This window comes from Macrobrachium nipponense, chromosome 7, assembly GCF_015104395.2.
Source record: "Macrobrachium nipponense isolate FS-2020 chromosome 7, ASM1510439v2, whole genome shotgun sequence".
Lineage (NCBI taxonomy): Eukaryota > Metazoa > Arthropoda > Malacostraca > Decapoda > Palaemonidae > Macrobrachium > Macrobrachium nipponense.
The window spans coordinates 72515616-72525615 of record NC_061109.1 but is presented as its reverse complement, the minus strand read 5'-3'; the positions used below and the strand labels follow the sequence as shown (position 1 = coordinate 72525615).

Below are 10000 nucleotides of genomic sequence, written 5' to 3'. Positions count from 1 at the left end.
CTGACTTTAATCCCTTAACACGAAGGATACACAAGATCTCCTTTTTATTCATTACCTAATCGGTTCCTTTAGTTGAGGAGAGTTGTTTCTCTACTTAGGACTGTCTATCAAGAGATTGTCTTGGAGTAACGGAGTTTGCTTAGTGCTTGCTGCCTGGTTGTTAGGAGTGTTTTCTTAATTCTTCGTTTTTTCATTAAGAAGACATTGCATAAGCAGTCATAAGGAGAAGGAAGGAAATGGCTTCATAACACGGGAGAAGAGCAGATAATAACAATCTCCTAAAGGCAATCGAGTCGCTCCGTTGTTGCCCTGACTGGCTTTTTCAAGGCGATGTCGATCTTCAGATGGTTTCATTTTTCATTGTCAGTGCTGTTAGAAGGAAGATCAGATCATTTCCTTTGCAAAAGGATTGTTCTCTCTCTCTCTCTCTCTCTCTCTCTCTCTCTCTCTCTCTCTCTCTCTCTCTCTCTCAGGTTCGTTCGACGAAAATGAAATATCTGACAGTATCCTATTCCTCCTTTCACATTATTAAGCGGTATAAGACCAGTTGTCCGGATGAAAGTTGTCGAAATATGAGCATAAAACTAAGAAAGAAAAAGGGAGATTATAATCAGTTTCATTCGAAGAGATTTCACAAAAATTCTAGAGGAGTATTGGCTTCATATCTTTGAAAAAATCAACATTACAGAAGAGAGAGAGAGAGAGAGAGAGAGAGAGAGAGAGAGAGAGAGAGAGAGAGATATGACCCACAGCCCATCTAACTTTCTCCTTCAAAGCTTGGTCTCTCGTTAATCAAAGTTCTTAATAACTTTCCTTTCTAAGAGCACAGGAAACTACTTTTTCTAGGTTTATACTCTGGTGGATATTAGTTCCATAATTATTCCATAATTATTCTCAAATTTTCGTAAGTGAGACCTTTCGACGAAACGGAAGAAGAAATGGAAACCCAGGAAAAGTTCCTGAATTCAAATGACAAACCTCATACCCCTGATATTATCGAACTTGAATTCTGACTTCTTCGGAAGGCAACGGTCTTTGGAGTCTTCCTTTTTTATATTAAAATTAGCTTATTTCCTTCAATTAAACGAAGAGTTTCAAATGATGTCATTTCTTTTTGAAGTTTAGAAAATCTGACTTAATTGCTCTCGGGTGTCCTTGTGATTACATCAAATCTTTAAGTAATTAAGGCAATTCAATATGTCTTCGATCGAATTCTCATTTCCTCCAGCTTAACGTAAGATTGGCTATTGATGATTTGATTATCCTCCTTGGTGACGAGTGGTATGAAATATTAGTTTATATGGAATTTGGATATACGGTAGCATTTATAAGTTCTTGGACAAAAAGCATTATCTTACCAGCAAACGAATTTATTTGTGTTTTATAAATCCTAACGTTTGAGAATGACCGAACTGACTGATTTATTTTCAGACCAAAATATGAAAACTGCTAAGGCAAAAGAGATGAACGGATGATAGTGACATAGGCCTAGAATGGATGAGGAAGAAAAATGTAATTATTCAAATGATTTTATTTAATATCTGTATCAAGATGTGTGTTAATAAAGGGCTCCGGAAACTCGCCGCAGGCCTTAGAAATGAAGCGTGAAAAAAGAATAAATTTCACTAATGAAAAAAATATCTTTAAGTGAAAAAAGAAGATTATGCCAACAGGTCTTGGTTTGTTTGAAAAGTAAAAGAAAGACGTTTGGATAATAATGTTAATAAATACATCTGTTGTCTCATTTTACACTTGTATTCTTAAAATATTTTCCATGGAATTTCAATATTTTGTACTTGAGCTGCATGTATCAAATTCATTTTCGTGTATTTTATGCCAAATAAAGCATTTACTATTATTGTTATTGTTATTATTATTGGAATAATAATAATAATAATAATAATAATAATAATAATAATAATAATAATAATAATAATAATAATAATAATAATAATAAATAATAATACCTGGAATAATAATAATAATAATAATAATAATAATAATAAGTAATAATAATATCTTTTATTTCGGTTCAAGACCATATACAATGAACATACAAAATACACAGTAACATACACAATCTAGATATATCAGTCAACATGATAGGAAAAATTAGTAATCGGCACTTATTCCACAAAATAGCTGAGGTAGCATAAAAGATAGTATCATTAATACTGGTAATAGTAATAATATTGGTGAGGAAAAAAACAAAAAAAAAATGCATTGAGAGTTATAACAGTTAGTGGCACAAATTATATAGCTTAAATTTCACTAGAGACCTTAGGTGGTTTACAGTAGTCTGGTCCAGAGGGCTAAATACATAAATTGAAATGTAGATATAATATATATATATATATATATATATATATATATATATATATATATATATATATATATACATAGATATATACACATATATATATATATATATATATATATATATATATATATAATATATATATATATACACACACACATACATATATACACATATATATATACACATATATATATAGTATATAGATATAGATAATATATATACATATATATATATATATATATATATAGATATAATATATATATATACATATATACACACATACACACATACACACATACATATATACTTATATATAGTACATACACACATACACAATATATACACATATATATACATATATACATACACACACTATATACATATATACACATATACACATACATATACATATATATATATATATATATATATATATATATATATATATATATATATATATATGTACACATATACAATATATATATATACACACACATATACACACACATACTATACATACATACATACACATATAATATACATATATATAAAACTTTAACTTGATAGTAATCACAGAAATAATGAAAAGATAAAATATCAGCTATAAATATAATAATGACAAAATCTGCAGATGACATCTTGCTAATACAGAGATTAAGTCCTTTATGGGACACAAAGGCCTCATTTTCCCATCTTTCCCACAAATTTTAGATCTTCTTTTGCTTCACTCCTTAGGATGCTTTGTATGAGCGAGTTCGCCGCTGTTTCTCACTCGGGTTACCATGCTGGACATTGTCGCCTTACAAATGATTGTTTTTAAATTGTCCAGGTGGTTTTCTAAGAACATCTGCGTGGCGGAGTTGTAGTGGTGCGTGGAGTGTTTGTGAGGCGTCTCAGAATGTCATGTGCACAACAGTGATACGTCTCATGGTCCTCTCGGTATAGTTCGTCCAGAGGGAACACCCATAAGATACTGTAACAGTACGAGCGGAAGAGCAGCAGTTTCACGTCTCGGTGACAGAAGGCAAACCTCCTTGCAATCATGTTGCCAGTTGCACATAGTTTACGACGCCTCTGTTCAATGTCTGCCGTATCTTTTAGGTCGTCGGTAATAATGTGACCCAAATACGGAAATTCGCGCACAAATTCCAGCCGATGATTTCCGAGGAGGGGATATAAAACACCAAGAGATGAAGGACACGATCAGGAAAGAATATATGCAGAGACTCAAGGCGATACTCAAGTCAAAACTCAACGCCGGAAATATGATAAAAGCCATAAACACATGGGCAGTGCAGTAATCAGATACAGCGCAGGAGTAGTTGGAATGGACGAAGGCAGAACTCCGCAGCATAGATCAGAAAACCAGGAAACATATGACAATACACAAAGCACTACACCCAAGAGCAAATACGGACAGACTATACATAACACGAAAGGAAGGAGGGAGAGGGCTACTAAGTATAGAAGTCTGCGTTAACACCGAGAACAGAGCACTGGGGTAATATCTGAAAACGCCAGTGAAGACGAGTGGCCTAAAGAGTGCATGGGGAATGAAGGACTAATAAAAGTAGACGGAAGACCCAGAAATATACAGAGACAGGGAGAATGACCCAGACCAGAACCCAGAGGGACCTGGCCCAACAACAAACCAATGCACGGACAATACATGAGACAGACTAAGAACTAGCCAGCGATGACACATGGCAATGGCTACAGAGGGGAGAGCTAAAGAAGGAAACTGAAGGATTGATAACAGCGGCACAAGATCAGGCCCTAAGAACCATATGTTCAAAGAACGATAGATGGAAATAACATCTCTCGCCATATGTAGGAAGTGCAATACGAAAAATGAAACCATAAACCACATAGCAAGCGAATGCCCGGCACTTGCACAGAACCACCATACAAAAAAGGCATGAGTTAGTGGCAAAAGCCCTCCACTGGAGCCTGTGCAAGAAACATCAGCTACCTTGCAGTAATAAGTGGTTACGAGCACCAACCTAGGGAGTGATAGAAAATGATCACGCAAAGATCCTCTGGGACTATGGTAGCAGGACGGATAGGGTGATACGCGCAAACAGACCAGACGTGACGCTTGATTGACAAAGTCAAGAAGAAAGTATCACTCATCGATGTCGCAGTACCATGGGACAACCAGAGTTGAAGAGAAAGAGAGGGAAAAAATGGATAAGTATCAAGATCTGAAAAATAGAAATAAGAAGGATATGGGATATGCCAGTGGAAATCGTACCCATAATCATAGGAGCACTCGGCACGATCCCAAGATCCCTGAAAAGGAATCTAGAAAAACTAGAGGCTGAAGTAGCTCCGGGCCTCATGCAGAAGAGTGTGATCCTAGAAACGGCACACATAGTAAGAAAAGTGATGGACTCCTAAGGAGGCAGGATGCAACCCAGGAAACCCCACACTATAAATACCACCCAGTCGAATTGGAGGACTGTGATAGAGCAAAAAAAAAAAAAAAAAAAAAAAAATAATAATAATAATAATACCTGAAAATAGAAATAAGAAGGATATCGGATATCCCAGTGGAAATTGTAGGTACCCATAATCATAGGACCGCTAGGCAAGATCCCAAGATCACTGAAAAGGAACCTGGAAAAAACTAGAGGCTGGAGTAGCTCCAGGACACTTGCAAAAGAGTGTTGCCCTAGAAACAGCATACATGGTGAGAAAAGTGATGGACTTCTAAGGAGGTAGGATGAAATCCGGAACCCGATGCTATAAAAACCACCCAGTCGACTAGGATGACTGTAATAAAAAATATATACATCTTAAAAAATAGGTGTGGTGGTGAATTGTTGATCTCAGGAGGGCTTAGCGACAAGCACTTGATTACTCGAAGAGTGCTGAAATGAAAGAACAGTCAAAATTGGTGACCATGCGATATGAGTTTGACCACCCCTTCGGAGGTCACATGACTGGGTGTGGCAATCGGTTGCTATGCCATCGTGACGTGTAATGTATGGGGCCCAACATTATGAGGTGCCAAAGAAGAGGGCACATTCTTCGATTACCGGTGTTGTGGTATAGAACGCATTTGGAGCGGACTCGAGGGCACACCCATCGCAAGGTAGTGTAATATTAAGACTTTGGAAAAGTTACCCTTTGAAAAGAGAGAGAAGTGTAGTGTGTACACGTTCATTTAATTATCTTTTACATGTTGGTGTGATATAATAAATATGTCTCTTTATTTCAGATGGGTTCATGGCATTATATAGAGAATGAGTTCTTTAAAAGACTTTGACCATTTAAATGCATAATTAATCAGACTGTGAGATTTAAGGGATGATTACTTAATCTAGTTCAGGAGAGCAGAATGACAGTTTACGGTCTTTTGAAGGTCACACTTTGTTCTTTTATTTTATTCCATTTCTTATTCATTTTGTTCCATTTAATGTTTAGCTAATTTGGGAAATAAAAGTATAAATATGTATCTACAAGGATTTATTAGCCCAGCTTGCATTGTTAGCTCTTGCAGAAGGGTAACCAGCAACGAAAAGTAAGAGGGTTGCCTGTTTGTTTAATTTGTTTAAATGAGTGGCCATAGTCGTAAAGACGTCGGCAAGATATATATATATATATATATATATATATATATATATATATATATATATATATATATATATATATATATATATATAATAAATATAATAATAATAATAATAATAATAATAATAATAAATCACGAAAGACTGGAAGTGAAAGGTCGTCTATCCAAACTCACTCTAGAATTCCCTTTGAAGGTTCAGCGGTTATTCGTCTTACTAAGGGAATTTGCCCTTGATGTTGCCGAAGATATGGAGAGGCTTAATCACAACTCATTAGCACCTGGTTCCAGCAACCCCCTCCCCCCCCAACCCCCATCTCCACACCTCAATTCTCAATTTCCCTACTATCGCCCACCCTTTTCCAGGAGAGCTCAGTTTTAATTCTTATGAAATCGTGATAATTTCCATTTGTAGTTGTCGTTGCATGATGAAACTATAATGTGTATGTGTGTATGTATGTATGTATTCATATATACATGTACTATATATATATATATATATATATATATATATATATATATATATATATATATATATATATATATATATATATGTGTGTATATATATATATATGTATGTATGTATATATATATATATATATATATATATATATATATATATATATATATATATATATATATATATATATGAAGCAACTACCATATGCAAAACCAAAAACATTCAACATCTTTATTGCATGAAATACGGAATTGCTCATGCATCAATTCATATTTACCTTGTTTCTGATACACTTGTCCTTTCTTCATTCCTTCAAAGTATTTGCTGCATAAGCTCGGTACTCCATACCACGAAATCGAGATCCTAGGCACGAGGCACGAGTCTCTGAGTCCCTGAGTCCCTGAGGACCGAGGCCCACGGACCGAAGATCAAGGACCAAAGACCAATGTGGAATGAAATCACTGAATGCATTATATCCTAAGACGAGTTTGATGACAGGAGCTGGATGGATTATTATTATTATTATTATTATTATTATTATTATTATTATTATTATTATTATTATTATTATTATTATTATTATTATTATTACTATTATTCAGTAAGAATTATTTACATCCAATTCCTTTCAGAATACACTGCACTCAAAAATGTAATGTCAGCTGAGTCAAATATTATTATTATTATTATTATTATTATTATTATTATTATTATTATTATTATTATTATTACTATTATTATCGTAATTATTATTATTAAGCTAAGGTATACCGAACCTAAAATAAAAATATTACCTCCATATCCTCAGTCAATAAAAACATTTACCAATTTTATTGCTCTTAAACCAGAGAAACAAAATGGAAAACTAATATAGAGAAAAAGATTATTTATTCAAATTGCTTAGCTCTGACAGTCTAATCCCTTCATGGATGGGTTCCATTCAGGATATTAGGTCAGTATAATGACCTTTTTTCTCCGGTCACCAATCATATTTATGACCCGTTTAAACCTCTTTCGATATTATTATTCCACAGATATCTCGCTCAGTATACTTCAGCTCCAGGCGGTTAATTTGCTTTAAGTTTATGCGAGTTTCTTTATTGTTATACCGGATATTTTGTACTTATCTATTTTCATAATGGTTATCTTTAACGATTAGTTAAAGTCTTTGTAGCACACAATTTCGTTTCTGGGTTCTACATTCTGAAAAAAAATAATGGTCAGTTTGCCAATCCTTGAGCATTAAGAAAATCAAATCAAGTTATCTCTGCAATGTAAATAAATTTTAATTCTTTGTTAAAAGAATTATCCACTGTCGAAGGAAAAAGTATACTAAAGTACATGTTGTCTAGCTGATCATTTAACTGCTTTTTATGAGAGAGAGAGAGAGAGAGAGAGAGAGAGAGAGAGAGAGAGAGAGAGAGAGAGAGGAGCGATCTTAACGAGCTTGATATGGCAGCACTAATAAACCAGATAAAAGATGAGTATATTCATGGGAGAGAGAGAGAGAGAGAGAGAGAGAGAGAGAGAGAGATAAATGTTTAATGAGCCTTGATATCCACTTGTTCATCCCCAGGAAAGAAAACTGAACGAGGGATACTATTTCGTTACTAGAAAAAATAAGCTTCGAAGTAAGCGCCCTCAAATACTCATCCATTTAGAATGGATGATGATCAACTACAACAAAGAGTTAAAAACATTTTATTTATCACACTCATGGAAAAAATGATGACTTAATAATGGCCTTTTTTTTCTTAATCAGGCAATTAATTTTCAGTTTTACTTCCAGCGATAGACCGAATTTCTTTGTTCCCATTTGGTCTGTCATGCATACTGCTTTCTGTAATGAAAATAAGAGTTAACGACATGATTCTTATCAATGAACTGCAATGAACTCATCGTAGGTTTTATGACAATGGTTATTGAAAAGGTTTTATCCAGTCTCTCAGTCTAATTTCCCCGTTAAAGACTTTTTGGTTTATGTTCCTGCGTTTGGAATACGAAGATATAAAATGATAGTAATATCAGGTACACATTTTCTGAAAACAAAAATTATGTGAAAAAATAAAAATTCGACTCGCTTAAAAAAATCGTCATTCTCAAAACGACAAAAGATAAATCTCTTTCCCCAACTTTCCCCACAGAAGCATAGCGAAGATAAAAGCGGAGAAAGTTTATCACAACTCGTCCGAGCGTATACATCGGTCGTTGTTTTGAAAGTTGGAGTTTGTCTTGCGAGGAAATGTGTTCCTGCACTATTCATCTCGCCATTACAACGACTTCTCTTAACTTCTAGTCCTTTCCTCGGAACCACTAATGGAAATAAACTACTTGAGGCTGCGGTGGTCGTTACGCAGCTGCGTCATCGTTACCTCCTTGAGAAAAGATTTCGCGGACACGTGCGATCGCCGGAATACCTTTTTTATTGTAATTTCGCTTCATTTCATGTTATGCTGGAGTTTTACGAATTCCGAACCGTGGAATTAATGTAATAAAATTTGGCAAATATTATTGAGGCATACGGTCTTTAATAGTACAGCAATTGTTGTATATTTTATTAGAACTGAATAAAATATAAAATTGAGGCTGAAGGCCAAGCGCTGAAACCTATATGGTCATTCAGCGTTGAAAGGGAAATTGAAAGTAACAAGTTCTTAAAGGTATAGCAGGCGGAAACCTCGTAGTTAGGACAATAAGATGGCAGAAAGAGAATATGAACGGAGGTACAGTAAAAGGAATGAAAGGGGTTGCAGCTAGGCCAAAGGGATGCTACAAAGAATCTTAAGTAATGCCTACAGTGTACCGTAACCGACACCAGAAGAATGATTAGAAATCATAGATAAGCTGGTCCCAAAGACTGCAAACAACAGATGTGAGCATAAGGCAGGAACGGCCAGCGTTAATTCAATCCTTGCCCATGCCCTTTGATGCAACCCACGGCGGAGGACGTATCCAACAGACACGTCCTACGTCCATGCTGCGCTTAGACCAACAACAAGAGATTGAGGATCGCCGATCAATAGGAATTCAGCACCCCAAGGATGTCATGCTTGAAATTCGAACATCCATATACAGTCATTCAAACCCTGTATATCAATTTGTAATCCAATCCTAAAGACGCCACCGAGATGGTGGAAATGGTCCATCCACTAGAGAAAGTAAATGGAAAGAGTATTGAATAAGTTCTTCTGATTCCTGAGACACCTACATGAAGAAAACTGATTCAAGATCTTAATGAAAAGATAGCATTGGCAAACAATGCTATTAACTTCAATAAAAACTTGAATATGAATAAAGAAAAAAATATGCTCAAATAACATACATACATACATATATACATACCTACATACATATACAATACATACATAAATATATATATGATATATATATATATATATATATATATATATATACATATATATATATACGTTATATAACATATATATATATATATATATATATATATATATATATATATATATATATATATAACACAATATATATATAGTATATATATATATATATATATATATATATATATATATATATATATATATATATGTATATAGTATATATATATATATATATATATATATATATATATATATATATATATATATATATATATATATATATATATATATAA

General features: G+C 33.9%; 1 protein-coding gene across 1 annotated transcript in view; it reads right to left on the bottom strand.

Moving 5' to 3' along the window:
- LOC135217623 (uncharacterized) overlaps positions 1-10000 on the bottom strand; it is a 28951-nt gene that overhangs the window by 6148 nt on the left and 12803 nt on the right. The window contains exon 3 of the mRNA XM_064253587.1: positions 6703-6754. Within this exon, the coding sequence (XP_064109657.1) occupies positions 6703-6754 (52 nt within the window). The remainder of the gene's footprint in view (positions 1-6702; positions 6755-10000) is intronic.